We start from the raw sequence: 19,679 nt of genomic DNA on the forward strand, positions 1-19,679 counted from the left end.
CTGTAGATTCCAAGCCTCAATATAGGAGATCTGTTCAGCCCTGAGACTGAAGTGAACTTTGATTAAGCTGATCCTGCCCTTGTTCACTCTAAGGCTCGATCTCCTTCTCTGCCATATGTAATAAAACCTGACCAGTGCTGGAGACGCTGACCTGTTTGCCCATTATTTTTATTGCTCATGCCTGGATTCCCAACACATATGAAGCCTACGCATATAAGCACAGAGCACTTCAATGAGGCCACTGAGTGCTGCAATGTGAATGCCACCTTCCTTAAAGTGCAAAAAAACCTGAAGCTTTCTCTATTCCAGGAGTGACACCAGAAACCAGCTAGCTGGAGTAGTGACACAAAGAAGCAGCTGGACTTCAAGTGGGAAGACTCAAGTGGAGCGCTGACCCCTGAGAGCTGAAAGCAGGCCTTTCTTCATGTCACCTCCCTGGTCTTTGGCAGAGAGGGAAGCTATTTACAATTTGCTGAATGTGCAAAATGCTTTTATCAGTTGTTCTGCAAGGCCACTCTAGGGGCCAGTGTCAGTCAGTGCTCTTCCCCTCAGGGAGCACATCTATGTGGAAGGAGTCTTAGACCACACTGGGAATATATTCAGGTGGTAGAGTCTTCTTACTGCCATATGAGCATTAACAGGTCATGTTGTAAAGTAGGTGTCTGAAGATATGTCTGTGGTCTCAGGTAGGAAGAAGTCATGGATGAAAGCACAAATCCAAGGATAGGGCTCTGGAGATCCTGGCCCAGAAGAACAACTTTGAGCCACAGCTAGGAAGAATGTGGAAAAACAAAGACCCAAGGGTCAGGGCAATCCTGCTTGCAGAGAAAGACAGGCCTTTGAACCATAGAGAAGGAGAGAGGAATAAAGGCCAGAAGGACTGTGCTTCAAGAGGTCTTGAATAAGGGAAGGAAGGAAGACTTGAAGAAGGAATGTCATTGCCATAAGAAGACTCAGAGGGGAAATACAACTGAGTGATTGCAAATTCATGCTGTGATAGTGCTATGTGCTGTGATGGCATCCTGGAAAGATGCATTACATATGCAAAAAATGTAGCAGAAAGGCTAGATACTTTCTTGGTGTTACTTCACCAAAGGCAAAGGAAACATCCCACTAATGTATCTGGCCTATGACTCCTCCGTTCTGAGCAGTCCCCAGAGTGAGTTGAGGTTCATGTGCTCCTGTGTTTGATGGAAATAAACCTACATGGTTTCTGCAGATGAGGAGGGTGTGTCTAGAAATGTCAATGACACTTAGCAGTAAAATCTCAGGCTGAATGTTTAATTGAGGGTTTTCAGATGCCTGCAAATTCAGAGACGAAGTTTGAATCACTGAGAACCCACATGAGGTGAGCCAACACTAGCAGGATGCTCCCACTTTAAAACCAAAAATATGCATATAGAATTTATGCAGTTTGGAGGTGAGGAGAGATTTTGGAACTGGCCCATAGAAGACAGGTATTCTTGCCTCAAAGTGTTAAACACTGACACTGCACTCTGCACAGTCACTCCTGGCTCTGGGAGAAACTGAGAACAAGAGTAAATTCTGTGTTGAATAACACATTATACAAATATGGATATCCTGGCCATGCTGCTCAAAGTGAAAATGCAAGTAGGCCATAAAAATCAGTTGCATGGTGGGAAATCTGAACAAACAATACGGGAAATAATTGCTTCCTGAATTCACAAAAAGCACTGTATGTTCAGTTTGCCTCTGGGGATAGAATTGAGGGAAGTTGCCCTCCCATCTCATGTAGTCACACCTCAAGATTGTGTCTCCTTGGGACTCTCTAGTCTCATAGTAAAAGCATTATTCCTCAAAGCTCTATTTCACTGCTGTTATCCTCCCTCTCCATGGATCATGCTTCAGTCCACAGGGAGTAGGACATCTCTCTGTTTTTCTCTCCATGTCTTACCCTTGTGATGGCGAAAGAATTAACAAGCCAGAAGGTAGAGAGAGATGGAGGCTACCACAAAGAACCAGTATTTTCATAAATTCTCAGACCTGAATGGACCAGCAGAACCAATGGCTTTTACAAGTACATATGCAGCAAAAAGTAGGCAAGGGAAAATGTGAGCCTGCTGCTAAATGAGCCAGGACTCTACTGACAGAGGACATGGAAAAGGCAGAGGTACTGAATGCCTTCTTCACCTCAGTCTTCACTGGTAAGACCGGCCCTCAGGAACCCCAAGCCCCTGAGACCGCAGAGGAAGTCTGAAGCAGTGATGTTGATGAAGCAGTAGATGTTGTTTATTGCAACTTTAGTATGTCTTCTGACACTGTCTCCCATGCAGTCTTCAGGGACAGGCTGGTGATGTATCAACTAGATAAGTAGACAGTAAGGTGAATTGAAAACTGGCTGAATTGTTGGGTTCAGAGGGTTGTGATCAGTTGCACAAAGTCCAGCTGGAGACCAGTCACTAATGGTGTACCCCAGCAGTTGATACTGGGTCCAGTATTGTTTAACCTCTTCGTTAACAATCTGGAAAATGGTACAGATTGCACCCTCAGCAATGTGCAGATGATACAAAACTGAGAGGAGTGCCTGATGCACCACATGCTTGCACTGCCATTCAGAAGGACCTTGACAGGCTGAAGAAATGGGCAGAGAGGAACCCCATGAAGTCTAACACAGGGAAGTGCAAAGTCCTGCACCTGGGGAGGAATAACCCCATGCACCAGTACAGGTTGGGGGCCGACCAAATGGAGAGCAGCTTTGCAGAGAAGGACCTGGGGGTCCTGGTGGACAAGAAGCTGAACATGAGCCAGCAATGTGCCCCCATGGCAAAGAAGGTCAACAGCCTTCTAGGCTGCATTAGGCAGAGTGTTGCCAGCAGATGGAGGGACTCAGTGCTGGTGAAGCCACATCTGGAGCGCTGGGTCCAGTTCTGGGTCCCCCAGTATATGAAAGACATGGAAATACTGGAGTGAGTCCAGCAAAGGGTGATGAGGATGATTAAGGGACTGGAGAGAGACTAAGAGAACTGGGATTGTTTAGTCTGGAGAAGAGAAGGCTCAGGAGAGATCTTAATGTGCATAAATATCTGATGGGAGGATGTAAAGAAGACAGAACTAGACTATTCTTAGTAGTGTCCAGTGCCAGGACAAGAGGCAATAGGCACAAACTAAAACACAGGAAATTCCATCTGAACATAAGAAAACACCTTTTCACTGTGAGGGTGGCTGAACACTGGAACGGGTTGCCCAGAGAGTTTCTGGGGCCTCCAGCCCTGGAGATGTTCAAAACCCAACTGGATATGGTCCTGGGCAACCTACTCCAGCTGACCCTGTTTGAGCAGTGTGATTGGACTAGATGATATCCAGGGGTCCCTTCCAACCTCAACTATTCTGTGATTCTGTGGGGTTTTTTGTGCCACCCCCTATGTGTGGAGAGAAACTGGATTAAGGTTGGTTTGCCCTCAAATCATTGCAAATCAAACTGAAATTAAACTAGATCCTGTGGTAGGTGAGTCTGTGATGGAAACCTTACTGGGTGACTGCTACATGAAATCCTATTTCTCTGAAGGAGGGCTTGACAGCATAGGGCAAATAGTAGGTGTAAGGTCAAGTTTTAGCCAGGTCCATTCAACAGCCCACCCAAATGCATGTAGCCTTCGGAGATACACACTGAGATTCTTACAGGCTAAGTGACATGGAACTAAATTGAACCTACCATGTACAGATTTTGTACTTCTCATACTCCATCCTAGGTCTTCCCCTTCTACTCTTGACTTTGGTCTCCATGTGAGAAAAGTGCAACAGTCTTCATAAAAACAAAATCCATTTTTGTCAAATACAGGACATTCCCTCCAAGAAAATGTATTTACATGTGGGAGGTATGAGGAATGGAAGAGGTAGAGGCAACATTTTTTTCACTTCTCCCTCCAGGGACCTGTGCTCCTGCCTGACAGGCAGCAGTCACCTCATGAAGAACAAAAGGGTAGGAGAGATGTAAATTGATCTTGGCTCAAAGAGAAAAATTAAAACAAAGTCAAGCTAAGGTGAACTCTTTCAGCTGTCTACTACAATGAAGACCTTCACAGCTAGACAAACTGTGATTGTTTAAACATGTTCCTTCCTTTCCCTTTTTTATTTGCCCTCCTTGCTGTTCTTCTTGTTTCCTCTTATATGTATGGAAAGTATGTATGGAAAAGTAACTCAAAAATCCTGTTATTAATGTCTTAACTCCAACGTCTGAGGGTAGAGACCCAAAAAGTGAGTCCAGCCTAATAGGGATTTGTTCATACAAACATTCTTACAACAAAACAACAGCTTTCACATGCATAAATCCACATGGTCTATAAACAGCCTAGTAAGTTCTCATCACTGACACATTTCTCTCCTTCCATCCCCACCAGCCACAAGTCATGTCACACAGCCACTCTAGTTCAAGCTGGACTGCAGGACCTTTGCGAACATGAAATCTTTGTTGTTCATGGTGAGGAAGTAATTCAACAGGGCAGACCTTGAATCTGACTGACAAATTCAGGTGTTGCCAAAGCCATAAAGCAGGAATAACTCAGGAGCTTCAAATATCTAAAGAGATCAGGTAGGAGGGAAGATGCAGAAATGTTTTTCTGTGCTTTTGGGCCTACTGGTTTTGGAATTGAGAACATGAGAACATGATCTTACACTGGATGCGTACATCTCTAGGAATCAATCCTCAACATTTTTTTTGAGTGGAAGAGAAGAACCTGACCCACAACTATGTGATCCTGCCACTGACTCTTGGTGAAAATCACGTGAACTGAGCTCATAGAACAAATCAAGGGACAGTAATTTGCTACGCAGTGTCCATGCTGACCTAACACTTGCCCCTTTAAAGGCTCTTAGCTTGCAACACTGAGACTTTCTCAGTCTTATACTTACAATTATCAGCAAAATAAAGTAGATAAAATTGTAGAATGAATGGGCATCCATCACGTAGTACATGATCTCCACCCACCCTTCCAGTGTGATCACCTGCAAAGACAAGCAACAAGAAAAAGAGAAGGAAAGTGGGCTTCCAGAGTTCATTCCGCGGTATGCAGGCTGGTACTGACAAGGCTTCTGCAACCCAAGGAAGGTGAGAAACAAAAAACGTTTTCGCGGAGGCCAAATTTCCATTCCAGGAAATCAGCATGGTTCTGCTTGGTGACACTGGCATGCTGTCAAAGCCTGTGAGATCATGCTAGTCCACAGCAGGAATATTTCATTAAAATAGTTCATTTCCCTGGATCACAGCAGGGAAAAACCTGCTGTGGGTTTCTATGCCCCTTGGACTGGACATGGCGTACAGCCAGCAGAAAAGAAAAACGCATGGATTTTAGCTCCCATCTGCAACGTGTGCTGAGAATTAAAAAAAATCTAGCCTCCTTTGGTATAGTGATCTGGATTGAAAGGGAGATAGAATACAACTCAGCCTGAAGGACGTAGCTCATTTTAGCAAGGACCTAAAACAGCTATATGTCCCTTCCCATTTTCAGGAACACCATTTGTGGTATGTGCTCTATCCCACTGGCCTGAAAAGAGGTTACAAAGCCCCTTCCTTTCTTCAACTGTATCCCACCCTGCAGAAACCATTGTGGGAGCAAAGACAGATTCAGATTAAAAAAAAAAAAAACAGCCTGAGCCCTAGTAGGAAATCTTACCTGAAATATCACAATCCAGGCATACCCAATATTGTCAAAATTGATGGCACCTTTGTGCGGATTGGCATTGCCTGTACGGCACACATTGTAGTACTGGTTCCAGTTGACACACATGCCACTGATGTTGAACTCTTGCCGGACTGAGTTATAGTAATAATAATCATCCTTGTCCAAACAACATTCATGGCCCCGCTCCTTCAGGGGCGGGATCTCATGACATCCCATAATTCCATTGTCTCCTGACAGTGAGCAGATAAAGGGCATCTCATCATCTTCCTCAGGTTGGTAATAAGGGGGTAGGACAATGTCACCTTGTCTAAAAGGATAAAAAACACTGTCATAAAGTTACTGTAACAGATGTTTCCCTTAAGTGACATTTGTGGAGCTGCAATTATGATTTAGGAATTGGATAAAGGATTTCTAGGTTTATTGCCTTAGGAGAACGAAAGGCAGGGCTCCTGGGAAAGTAGGGAATTTCCAGGCATGAGTCCCCTGTTTTTCAGAGCTTTGCCCACCATCAGATCAACCAGCCCCAAACCCAAATCACACAATCTTCTTGCCTGGAGACAGAGAGAAGCTGGAATGCAGACATTTGCATTCTGATCACTCTCCCTATTAGCATCAAAGTTAAATCAGATGCAATGATATTAAGGAAGTTCATCAGGCTTTATGCGATGTGCTCATGTATGTAACCATTGATGGACATGTTTTATAACATTTGGCAGTGAACCTTCTGTACTTCTAGAAAAAAAAATCCAGTTCATGCATAATTAAGGTTGCACAGCTAAGCCTTAAAATCAGGAAATGCAAAGCTAAAGTTGACTTAACCTTAACTCTGACTCCTCCTTTGATGGTTGGCATTACTGGTGCAATGTTTCATGACAAGTTCACATGCTTTTTTCCAAATAATGCAAGCACCTTCCAAATGCATGAATAATTAAAATCACCTATGCTTGCCCAGCTGGAGATGAGCTAATGATGAGGAAAGTGAAAGATGGAGATCTAAAATCTTTCATTAAACTTTATATGGTGCACTTGCAATCCTTGCAGTGCTCCGATATACAGCTTTCATGTTGCGTGAATGCAGACTTTTTTACTAAACGTCATTGGAAGGGGACAGGTGTTGATGTAAAAGAAAAGAGAAAAAGGCCCTGATTCTAATCTAAATGGGACAAAAACACAAAGATCTGTCATTACTTATCCACATTACTAGTGAATTGGGTGCCTGTAGACTGGGTTTCTCTGGTAATAGTCAGACAAAGATTTATCTAGTATCTGTCACTTTGCAGGCTGTGGCCCCAATTCACTTCTCAGTTACTTCTCATTCTGTATGGATGCAAGTACGCTCATTAAAGTAGTACCATTCTTGATTTACATAAAGGACAATCATCCTAAACAGTCATTTCTCCCCAAGGAATATATCAACACAGTAAATGGTTGCTTTAAGTAGCTCCTGCTCTACAGCCCCACTGCCGTTCTGCAGATTGTGTTTTCACACTCACTTTTTTCCCAATTTGAGATGATCTAAAGCTTCAGAATTGTTTAATCAGTTTAAAATGATCTGCAGCTTTGGATTTTTAAAGCAGTTTAAACTGATCTAAGGCCCGGGATTAGTATAAAGTTTTTGGAAGATGTTTTAAAGCCCGAGATCAGTTAAGGCTAGAAAGTCAACAGGAGGAGCTGTGCTCTGATATTGATGCTCTGTTCCCCGGGAGGGTAATCGGAGAGTTCATGGCAGGCAGGAACTTTACCAGCCCATTGCACCATGGAAGGAGGAGAGCAGTACTCTCCAGGCTCCCTCTGACTTGGCCAGAAAAAAAACAGCCATCAGATACCTGCCATCAAGCAGAGTATTGGGGAGCACAAAGAACCTTGTGTGGCTTAAGGCTCCCGTTGCCAGAACTGTGCCCATTTTTCTTCCCATCTTTTCTTCCCATTCGAGAACCTGTGCTTCGCTTTTCTTCAGCTGAACTTCCCAACTGCCTTGGGAAGACCTGGGAACCTGGAGTGGGAGATGGTCTCACTTCCACTAACCCAGCTTTGGGATGCCTCTCCCAACACTCCCACAGCACCTCTCCCAGGCAATTCTGTTCCTGAGGTTTTCCAGTAGTTTTCCCATGCCCTCCAAAGCCTGTGGAGGTAACGCACTAGTACATGAAAACAGCAACTTCACCCCCACCCCGGAGGTACCAAACAAAGATGTCCCTGGAAGCACCCAGGCAGCACTGTGGCTTTCCGTAAGACTCCCCTGGTTGTTTTCTGAAGCATGAACACATCCAAGAGAAAGAGTACGGCTGGTGTTTCTAAATTTTAACTGTTCCTGAGAGCAGGACCAGCATCTTGAGTCCCTGGGCATGGCTAGCAGAGGCAGCTGTTCTAACTTGTGTCTTGGCCAGTTTCAAATTAGCCCAGGGATATGTGGTCTGTAAAGACAGACTGCAAACAACAGCCTTGCCTTCCCTCCCTTTCCAGTCACTGCAAGATGTAGCTAACACTCAGGGCCATATCATCCTACAGCTGTCTGGAGTAAACGATACATAGAGAGCCAGGCAGTAGAAGACAAGAGAACAGGGAAGGGAAAAGCAAACCTCCCCAGGAAGAAAGGAATGGGCCATCATCTTTCAGCCACTCACATTGTGAAGTTCTCCTCCATGAAGCAGCGGTTGCGGAGCAGCCCAGCCCACAGCTGCACCCCGATGATGCCGAAGATGAAGAAGACAAAAAAGCAGAGAAGTAGGACGTTCCCCAGCATGGGCAAGGTGTCCAGGAGCAAATTCACAAGGATGCGCATGCCTGCAGGAGGGGAAGAGAACCAGAAAGAGGAAGTATAGGATGGAAAGAAAAAGAGAGGGAGGGAGAGAAAAAAGGAAAGGAAAGGAAAGGAAAGGAAAGGAAAGGAAAGGAAAGGAAAGGAAAGGAAAGGAAAGGAAAGGAAAGGAAAGGAAAGGAAAGGAAAGGAAAGGAAAGGAAAGGAAAGGAAAGGAAAGGAAAGGAAAGGAAAGGAAAGGAAAGGAAAGGAAAGGAAAGGAAAGGAAAGGAAAGGAAAGGAAAGGAAAGGAAAGGAAAGGAAAGGAAAGGAAAGGAAAGGAAAGGAGAGGAAAGGAGAGGAAAGGAGAGGAAAGGAGAGGAAAGGAGAGGAAAGGAGAGGAAAGGAGAGGAAAGGAGAGGAAAGGAGAGGAAAGGAGAGGAAAGGAGAGGAAAGGAGAGGAAAGGAGAGGAAAGGAGAGGAAAGGAGAGGAAAGGAGAGGAAAGGAGAGGAAAATTAAGGAGTTGATAGAAAAAAAAGACAGATGAAGATAAAAGTAGAGGTGTGTTGGAAACTAATTACTGCCCAAATGAGGATGGATTTATGACCACTACCCTTTCCTGTCCTAACCTCTACTGACAGGCAGCCAGCTGAGCTGCTGTGACACTGTGATCTCTTAACCCTATGTCTCCAACTGCAACACCAAGAAGAAAAGGGAAAGAGACTTTCGGCACCATCAGCAATCTGATTGATATTCCACCCTCCCACTTCCCTACAGAAGGGCAATGGAGTAAAAACTCTGTCCCAAAGGTGTATAACACTTCAGTGCCCCCATCCTCAGACAGCTCAGACTGAAAGTCATCCCAGTTCGACTACTGCACGCTGCAGCCTACAAGAACTGAATCGGTGGTCCAAGGCCAGCTTGCCTGATGGGAGGAACCTCTCCAGCACACACAAACAACTGGCATAAATTGGCCTTCTCAGTGACAGTCTCATCAGGGGACAGTCATGGAGAGCATACTCTCTTCTCTTGGTTAGTCATTCCTCCCTGACAGGGTTGGAGCACACAGGTAGTGGACACAGCCCAAAACGCTGTCAATGCAGCACCTCTTGCCAGTGCAAACATTTCTAAAATCTTTTTTTTTTTTTTTTAACCACCTAATTAATTCTTTCTGTGGTTTTATTTCTCTGCTGGTTCTTCAGCTCAGAGAGCCACAAGCAGGGGTAAGGACAGACTTGTTTCTCCACTGAACTAATTACTTCCTCTCTGTTCTCCAGGGATAGTGAAAGTCTAGAAATCCTCTCGAGCATCACTGTACAGCCATTACCCCCACGCACACCTCATACGGTCCGTCTCTATTTGCCTCCACGGAGGTCCCTCCTCCGGGGGCGCAGGGAATTCCACCACAGAAGATGTTCCATGTAGGCCAGCAAATAATTAGCTAATTAGATATTTATAACTAGTTCATTACTTCAGATGGCAGTGGAAGGGGAGAGAGGAGGGGAAGAAAAGATTAGGATTCACTGACAGCCCTATGAGGCACAAGTTAATCCCCCTTTTATGTCCAGTGTCAAGTAATTAGCCACATCACGTTGTGCATTGCACTCTGTCTCTATTCCCTGGCTTGCTCGCACTGTGGAGGAAGGTGGAAAGCAGAGTGTGTGGGGTGCATGCAGGCATGGGGGAGAGAGAGAAGGGTATATGTGCCACAAGACATCTGACTATTTTAGCTCAGGGGGGCATGTTTTTGGATCTGAGGAGAAAAGGGTGAGGGTGGGAGAGGGAGGAACAATACATGCATGTGGGTGATGTGTAGGAGGAGATGCTTAAGCATCTGTACATGTGAGAAGAAAATGCATGACAAGGAGAAGAGGACACTGTCCAGGCTGGTGGGTTTCAGGTGGCAGAGGAGAAGGGGAACCTGAGGAGAATTTCCCTCCCTTCTGGTTCTCCTGCTGGGGACTCCATTACAGTATAATTGGATGAGTCAATGAAGGACTTCTATCAGTCACTCGAGCTCAGCCTATGAACATGGCTTGTGCCTGTGGCTGGCTTGGGAAGGGAAAGGGGCTACACACATGCTGGGGGGTGGGGGGGGTGGGATGATATTACTCTGATAGTAGGGAGTATACAGGAGAAGGAATGATGGCATTAGTTCCAAGGTATGACTAACACAAGGCCTTTGAACAGCTGCAAGGTCCTCCTGCCTGACTGCCCAGCCCTGCCACTAGTCACCAGTTCAGACAGCTTCTAGCCAGTACATCAGTAACTCAGAAATGCAAGGTTGCAGCTCCAGCCACTCAGTGGGGATCATGAGCAGCCTGTGAGTCACTGAAAGCTTTCTGATCTGTTATACAAAGCCCAACAGCACAGCCATGATGCCATACTGCCTGTCCCTTCGACCTCCCAGGCTCTGAAGCAATGTTCTGCACAGCACTTTGGCTCTAAGTCCACACAGTCTCTCTGCAGTGCAGTACATTCCCAGCATTAATACTGCTTCACAGCATCATCTCAGTACTTCTCATAGCTATCCTGGTCAGTACATTAGGGAAATTCAAGTAACATAGGAAGCTGTGCCAGTAATTCAGTAAGAGGGGTTGATGTTTTTCAAATTAGTGGATGCTAGCTCCATCTCACAGCAGAGGTAATGGCAGGAATGAGACTGCCCTTTGCGTAAAACACAGAACAGACATTCCCACCAGAATTCTACAGATGAAAAGCTTCTTTGGTCAGAATTTGCAGAGTTTGAAAAAAGAGTGAAAGATTTCATGGTGATGCCATGGTTTCATCAAAGTTCCAAGAGAAAACAAGCGACTTGCAGAACTTGCCTGTCTTTCCCTTGAAAACATTCTGCCTGCCCATACATTCCCACTTCTGACTATTAGACATGCTACTGCGGATACAAGATTTGTGTTATCCATAACTCCAGCATCATGGTGATAGCCCTTATGCTAGGACCTAGGACCATAACATAAGAGTAATTTGCCCTGGTCCAGAGGCCTGGCCTCTTTTCTACATCATAGAGAATTTCAGCATTGGTGAAGTCCAAATTTCTAAGTCCAGCATTTCTAAGTCCAAATGAAACCTAATTTTGATATTTAAAAAAATCCCCTAGTTCAACAGAATCATCCTTCTCTGAACATTGACACTTACCGTGGATCCAAAACTGGCTCTTTCAAAAGTAAGAACGCTGAACCTACACCCATCTGAAGGGCAAGTGCAATTCCCCTGTGGGCCAAGTTTCTCTAAAATAAGGCCATCATTTCACTTCGGGCAAAGCCTGTTTTGCTTCCTGTCCTGAATGACAAAGCAGTTGCTCTGGGAACCTATTCTTCACCAGAGGCATCAGCTTTCCAGCAGAAAACAAAATGGACCTCCTCTGCTAAGTTCACCCAGTTAGTTAAAGTACTCTGGGACTCTTTCGGATGAAAGGTACAGTGTAAATACTAGTTCATTACCTTTGTTCCTTCCGTTGTTGGCCTTTCCCTGCTGACTGTGCTGTGCTGGCTGTAATAATCATAGCCAGAGCCTCTGAGCCCTGTCCCCTGCAGAGCACTTGCACTGTACTCTGCTATCAGCCATCCTTACATCTCTGCAGACCCAACTGCTGCTGAGAGTTAGCACTTTTTAATGCAGAGCTCGAATGGAGCTGGTAAGAACTGTTATGGCATTTTGGCAATGCCACCTGCATCTGTGCCAGCCCATGTTGGCACTTTGGCTGGAAGCCCACAAGAGCCTCTCCATCCAGCTTCCAAGCCAGCAGCCCCGCACGAGTCTGGCCACAGCCTGGGCTTTGCAGTCCCTCAACCTCAAGAAGGGCCAGACTGTCCAATATTCACACTACAGCATCTGCTGTGGGCATCCAAGGAAGGATTCTCACCGCCAGATGTCTTGAAAGCTTTCAAAGGCAGGAGGAAATCAGCCCCATTCAGTGTGTTTCCAGGATCTGCATAGCCAGAGGCAGGGAGGCATATGGTCCATGGCCCCTCAAGCACTCACGAGCTGTGAGGGGAAGGGGGAGGAAGACTGAAGAGCCTGAGGATGGAGGCTGGTGGTTTACTGGAGACCTTGGCAGTTCAGACAAGAAGATCTCTAAAGCCACTGCACGGGGTAGGAAATTAGCAGAAGGCAAGGCAGGGTGGCAGCATATTTGTCAAGGCAGTGGTGTGAGGTCAAACCAGACCAAACCTGACCTTTCTGAGGTGGGAACACACAGCACTGACACTCACTTTATTCTGATTCAAACACCTTTGGGAGCATCCCCGCTCTGGAAAACCAGGACACCTCTCTTCAGCAGGCCAGAATGGCTAAGAGGGGAGCACAGGGCCTTCAATGGACAGCCCAAGTCCAAGATGACACTGGTGCATCTCGCACGACAAGTTCTGGAAGGCACTGGAACACTGATTCTTTAGTCAAGTACTGCTGTTTCCTCTTTTCTCCCTTCTGCCATTTCTGCCTGCCTCTTCCCCCATTTACTTCTCTCTCACTGTGCCTACTTATCTCTGTCTCTTCATTTCTCTTCAGTGTATATGCATGTGTCTTCCTGCCTGCCTGCCTCCCCCTCCCCACTGTTGTCTTTCCCCATATCTCCATTTGTCCTTTACCATTGGCAGCACAGAAGTCACACTGGCTCACAGCAAGGAGGGAATATGAAAGGGACAATGACCTTTTCTGAAGCAGCCTCTGAAAAAGAGACGTGCCCTGAGAAGAGAAAGGAAGAGGGGCTGGGCAGTCTGGAGAAAAAGAAGGGAAGGAAAGCATTGATGAGGCAACATTCAGCAACCAAACAGGCTCCCAGGGCATCAAATATGAAAAGGTTTTGCTCTTCAAGGGGAAGAAAAGCTGGAAACATGAAATATTCATGAGTGCCAGGCATAGGCTCAGAGAGGCCTTTTCCACTCCCTACTCACCCTCACAAGGAGACCAGGAGAAGCAAGGAAACAATACGGCATCTGCTGTGGGCATCCAAGGATGGATCCTTACAGCCAGACATCTGAAAATGACCCTGAGATAACACTTCCCTGTCACCCACCCATGTCCTTTTCTCAAGGGCAAGGGATGGGGAAGCGTGCAATGGGTCTTCACCAGCAGGGCTGCTCCCTCTAGGATATCCTCTGGGAGCAATGCTGTGAGCATAATAGAAATATGTTAGTGGCTCCAATGTGGCAGCCAATGTCAGGTGGGAAAGCACACCACAGGGGTGAGGAGCAGCGAAAGGGGGAGAGGAGTGCTGGGGAGCGAGCTGTCAGAGAGGAGCAGGGAGCTACACAAAGCCAAAGATAAAGGGAAGTCGCTGAACTCCCTCCTGGTTTCAGGCAGAGCAAATCCACTGCCTCACTCTGGAGGCATCCTGGGGTCCTTTCTGACAAACTCTGTCGATGCCAGCACAACCATAGCTCCCTCCAGACACTTGCCATCAACCCTGATTAGCTCGGCCGTCACAGCTGAAACCTTCCTAAGCAGATCCGCCTGGCATGTGCCAGCCCTGGGGAAAGCAGGACCATGGCGAGCAGCCTGGGAAGGGCTGCAGAGGAGGTGAGTGCAGCAAGCGCCAGCCTGCACCAGCTGTGCACATGCAGGTGCGCCCAGCTGGTTATCGCTGCCTATCCACTGCTCTTACTCTGTACAACTTTGTTTTCATCTCTTCTCTCCACCTGCCCCTTTACAAAAGTGATGGCTAACAGCTGATCTGATTCATCCCATAACGCTAATTACCCCATGACCTGAACAGTGGACTGGCTCAGAACAGAGTGAGAAAACCTGGTTTTTTTGGTTTCTTATATCTCATCCATCTCTGAGGCTTTGTGCGTACTTCCCAGCTCTATGCTGAGGGACAAAGCTAACGTGTGTAGAATCAAAAGGAAGTAACACTTTGAGGCAATTGTTTCCTTGCTATCCACTGCTTAAAATAAACCAGATGGAAAAAAATATAATTCTCAGTACCCATCTTATTTGCATCACAGGCCAAGCCGCCAATTGTCATTTTAACTGGAGCAAGAGGAACTATCTTCCCCATCAGCATTTGTAACGATAGCCGGCAGCACATTTTGCAGAGTGCAGAGACTGAAGGATCTTTCTGTCTCTCATCCTGGCAGCTTGCCCAAGCATGCCTTCTTTCCTTCCTCCCCTGCCCCAGGACACATGGCAGTTCACCGAGCTAGCACGGGGTTGGCAGGATTTTCCTGTGCATGCTCCTTTATGGGAATTTTCAGAAATGAGGAACCATTCCAGGAGATAGATGGTATTTGTGCAGAGAGCACACAGACAGCCATGCCTTTTCTTGTGCCCAGCCCTTGTGGCTGAACCAAGGCTCAGCTGTCATTCCACTCATTGCATTAATTTACATCAGCTAAAATGTGGGGCCAAACCACTGCAAAGAGAAACTAATCAGCTGTGTGTGCAACAGTAAATGCACTGCCAAGCTCATCATTATTATAACCTGCAGCTTCCCTTGCTAGGGGAAGCCAGGTCATTTTCCCTTTGCTGCATTCCCCTTAATCGAGGCCTCTCGTGCAAACACGTGCACGTGGGAGCAAGGGGAGCTCAGCTGGAAAGGCCAGCGTGCAGCTCCAGATGCCCTTCTCTCAAGATGCAAAACCAGCCTCATTGATATTGCAGCCCATCACCCCCCTCCTTTGCAGCGATGCCACAGACAGCACACCCAGATCACTGGCCTGACCCAGATTAATGAACCCTATGGAAAAGCAAGACTGGTTTACAGTAGGGTGTAGTGATAGCTCTTGAGCCAGCTCTGCAGCTAAGAGAAAGGGAGCTGCCCCATGTACAAATGTGAAATGCTGGCCTCGTTCAGGGACTACTGAAGTCTTTTTCTCTGATCTCTCAGGTTCCTGGATATGTTTGTAGGATATGTTTGGGTTGGGCGGTTTTGCACTTGCAGCTTGTCAGCATGATCTATAGTCTAGGAGTGCCGGTAAATTCCTCACCGACACCCCACTATTACCTTGCTTTCTCCATCTCTGACTGGCTCAGAGACCTCATCCCAGTCAGCCTGTTGATGAACCTGACCTCCAATTATCCACATCTTTGTCACTTCTCAGCTAGACCAGAGACAGAAAATATCAAAGCACGACATTTTCAGCACTTACAAAGCTTCAACCAGTACAAAAAGGTGTCATTCATTTTCTCAGCAACACAGGCACTGACTTCCCTTAGGATACTGAATCAAGTTCAAGCATTAAGTCTCCCCAGTCCTTGCCTTCAAAGTACTCCTCAGCCTAAGCCTGAGGTAGCCAAAATAGAAATTAAAGCTCCAGAAAAAAAGTGGTGGTCAAAACTTCACCCTGCTGGGATGGCGGAGCTCTACAGAGTAGGTTTAAAGTGTACTGATGTGAGAGAAGGAGCTCTCTCATGCCTGCTTTGAGGCTGTAGAAAGAATTCCCTTGGGCCCCAGGGACCATCACAGACCTCAGCGCTTTTCCCTCTGAGAGCAAGACGCTTACCTTGCATGGACCAGGTCAGGGCAACATGGGCACCAAAAAGTAAAAATAGAAGAAAGGAAAAAACCACACGAAGAACACCATTGCTACCAACCCCCACACACAGCCAAAGCAACCACCAAAAAAAGAGGGAAAATGAAACCCAAAACATTCCCTTGCATGCTTTTTTTCCTTGGGAGGAAGACAAGGAAACAAACGTGTGGTCACTGCACGGCCACACTGCTCAGAACGCTACCAAAGAGGGTGCAGGTCCTAGGGTTGGAGGGGACCTCCATATCCTGATTCCCTCAAAGCTTTGATTCCTACCTGCCTGTCAAAAGTCATACACACGTCAAGGAAATAGGCCCCTCCTAATGAGACTTAGCATGCAGAAGTGTCAGATACCTTGAAAACATTTAAATGATCATTCCCTTTGGCAGGGTTTATCATGCAAGTCCCATGAAGATGTCTGCTGGCCTGCTCACTGAGGGCCAGGCAAGCCCTGGTGTGGCTTACAGCACAAGTAGTTAGTGCCACGTTTCTTTGCCAGAGGTCACTAAGAAGCCTGCAGAAAACCCTGCAAAGAAAACGGTCCGGTTTCAACTATAGGATTGTGAAGATCTCTTTACAAGGGATTATTTTAGAGAATGTCCAGATACCAAAAAAAAAGAAAAAAAACCAACCAAACAACAAAACCCTTGGAGGATGCTGAAAGAAATACACCAATGTCAAGGAAAATGACCTTCTTGCCAGATCATAAATATTGCCAAAAATGAACTGTGATGTGAAGGACCAGGCTTTAGTTGCACCCAGCATTGTAGAGGAACTGACAGGGAAAAAAAAAAGAGGTGGCTTTCGGGACTTTTCACATTTAAAGGACAACAGCAGAAATGGACGCAGACTGTCTAGAAGGCCTCTGTCTGCAGCAGGCAGATAGTCAGACTTATGACTTTAAAGAAAATCTAAGTGCACGAAATAGTTCCTCTGTGTTGGTCTGGAGCCCCATGAGCCCCACAAAGGGACCAGAAACCAGAGCTATGCCAGCAGCTGCCAGGTGCTTTGGGGCAGCCAGCCCAGAGGCGAGGCCACGTAATTGCAGCCCTGACCCCAAACTTCCAGCAGCCTCAAGAATCAGGGCAAAATTCAGAGATTTGCTTTGGCACCTAAATTCTGACCTCACTGGAAAAAGAGGGGCCTCAATCCATGCTTCGCTGTGGTCCAGACAGAAAGAGGAGACACCTCAGCTCAGCAATGGTCTGCATAGTGATGCTCTGAGCCCAGCTATGGTCCACAGACAGCAGTGAGTTCAGCGCAGAGTTCATCCACTTCTTGTTCAATAAGTGCCACCATAACACTTTCGGTAGCTACATAATCTGCAATGTGATCAGCAACTGAGACTGAGGTAAAGGTCTCAGTCAGGAGCCCCCTTCTTCACTCTCTCATCCCATTAACCCCTGCAAGCTTTGGGCTGTTAAGTAACATTGTCTTGGAGAGTGATGCCTGTTGTTGGATTATTTCTGAGACAGGTGTCTCTTTGGGGGATCATTGCCTTTCTGATCCTTTTCCTCATACTGAACATCTAATAAGCAACACCTACTACCACCTGCTACTGTTGTTCATTCACTGATCATCTCATTTTTTTCAAGTTATCACTGCAATAATGACTGCATTCACTTTCAGGGGAAGCTGTATTAAAAACATGCAGTGGCAGTTTTTCTTTCAGAATTGCAAGGGTCACATAACACTGGGGACAAAAGGTAACTCCAATGCTGCAGTTGTGAGCCACTTGCCTTGGTTCTAAAAATACACCCTTGCATTCTTTACACATCTCTAGTACTGTGTAAGTAGGACAGAATAATGCAAAATATTATGTAAAACAGTGTTAATGCAACTTCTGGTTAAGATTTAACGGAGCTAGTTTCCCCTTGCTGTCACTAACATGAATCATGTTTCATTCTACTGCAGGCAGTGATGTGACATTAGGTGAAATGTGTGTGAAAGAGGAGAATGGGCCCTAAATACACAAAGATCAAGAAATCTAAGGTTATGGTTGTAAATTGGTCTGCCCACACACACACAGCATAATTTGCATTAGTGTATATGACATTATCTTTTACCCCATAATACATTGTCATTATTGCTCACATTTCCATGGTATCCATTGCTTGATAGGTCTCCTGGGACAGATTTTGCAAAATAGCTCAGCTCCCATTTAGGCAGCAAAATAAGTGGCTGGGCTTTCAGGATCGCTGTGTACACTGAAAGCTGAGCTTGTTTGAGAAGCCAGCGGAATTGCCACAACGGGAGCTGCTAGGTTCTGAGCATTTTTAAAATTCTGACTGTGCAGGTTCCCCTAGAGAAGGAAGAAATAAAGATTCCAGAGAAGGTCTCTTTATGACTGTTTTTTTTCCAGGCTTGCTTTACTGCCAGCAACACAAACTCAGAAGTGCTGTTGCTAACTCTTGTGATTTTTATCAGGAGTCTTGGGATGTATGGCATAAACCTTCAGGCGTGAAATCTTGCTATGACTTGACAATCTCAGATCACAGTAAAAAATAGAAAAAGTTTCTATTCCTCACTACTATGGGGAAACAAAAGTTGTACAGGATCTGAATCACAGGTCTAGCAGTCTGAAAGCCACAAGAAAAATTAAAAGAATCTGAGATTTTTTTTCACCTTTTCCTTTTTCCAAATCACATGATTTTAAACCCAACTGATGATTTACAAGGACGCAATTCGTGACTTTTGAATACTTGTTTAAAACAACACTGAAACTGAGCAGACACATTCAGAGAGTGAAAGATGATCTTTTCCACTGATCTATGACCTCCCAAAAGGTACTGAGCAATGCGTGATAGAGAACAAGATATTACCATTTCTACATTTCCTGCACTTCAGTGTTCCCCAGATCTCTGCCATGATGCTACACTAACATAGGGATATAGTTTTCCTTTTTCTTTTCACAAATTTGCTTTGGTTATCCATTTAAACACATGGCAACATACTGCACACTGTGCAGTGCATGTGAAAAACAGCACTAAAATCAGACAATAAATAAATAAAGCTGAAGTCTATCTTCAGTGACTGAAGACTTCTCCTAGCACTACAGAAGGTGGAACTGTTACAACCTAGTCAGTTTGGTAAAAAAAAAAACAAGGAAGTATTAATTTGCAAATCCACCCAGTGTATTTATCTGATAGTAAACAGACTTCCCTTATACTAGTCCTACTTGTTTTGGTTTTGAGTCCATCCACTTCTCCCTCCTCAGGCGCTCTCACATACAGATGTGGACTGTACCACTGCCATGGCAGGAATGACCCTGCAGGTCTTACCTCCTAAAAGCTGCTGCTCGCGCATCTCTCCTTTGAACTCAGCTCTCTCTCTGCACCTCTCGCTATTGTTCTTCACACCGCTGTGTTCGCTCTCATGCTCTTTTCCTGTATCCTGAACACGCCTCGAACATCCCCCCGATCGAGGGCTCGATTGACTTGATAAAGAGCCGTGCTGCTCGGGGATGGCACATACAGGGAAGCGCCACTCTGAGCTGCATTTCCATTTCCAAGGAAAGTCACCCTCTAATGGCCTGATCTGGGCACAAATTACAACTCTCTGTTCAGTGCTTTGGCCCCACTGGGCTAGAAGATTGGGTTGGGAAGGGAGGATATAGACTGGGATTGAGCCTGTCAGTGCTTGGCTTCATCCTTTCACTGCCTGCCTACCTGGGACAGAGCCTACGCAAAGCCTACGCAAAGCTGGCAGCTTCATCTTTGAAGGCATTTGAGTGACACGTGGCCTGATTAGGGAATGAAACAGGCTTTTCGGCCTCTTCACTTTGTGAGAGAACATCAGTCTTGTCCCTGCACCAA

The 19,679-nt window shown here is 45.9% G+C and overlaps 1 protein-coding gene across 1 annotated transcript in view; it reads right to left on the reverse strand.

The window, feature by feature from the left end:
- The window catches only part of CACNA1I (calcium voltage-gated channel subunit alpha1 I), a 95,384-nt gene that overhangs the window by 49,090 nt on the left and 26,615 nt on the right, over positions 1 to 19,679 (reverse strand). The window contains exons 4-6 of the mRNA XM_026102357.2: positions 8,264 to 8,423; positions 5,631 to 5,946; positions 4,870 to 4,962 (exon numbers count right to left, since the gene is read on the reverse strand). Coding sequence (XP_025958142.1) covers positions 4,870 to 4,962; positions 5,631 to 5,946; positions 8,264 to 8,423 — 569 coding nt within the window. The remainder of the gene's footprint in view (positions 1 to 4,869; positions 4,963 to 5,630; positions 5,947 to 8,263; positions 8,424 to 19,679) is intronic.

Source organism: Dromaius novaehollandiae, chromosome 1, assembly GCF_036370855.1.
Source record: "Dromaius novaehollandiae isolate bDroNov1 chromosome 1, bDroNov1.hap1, whole genome shotgun sequence".
NCBI classification, from domain to species: domain Eukaryota; kingdom Metazoa; phylum Chordata; class Aves; order Casuariiformes; family Dromaiidae; genus Dromaius; species Dromaius novaehollandiae.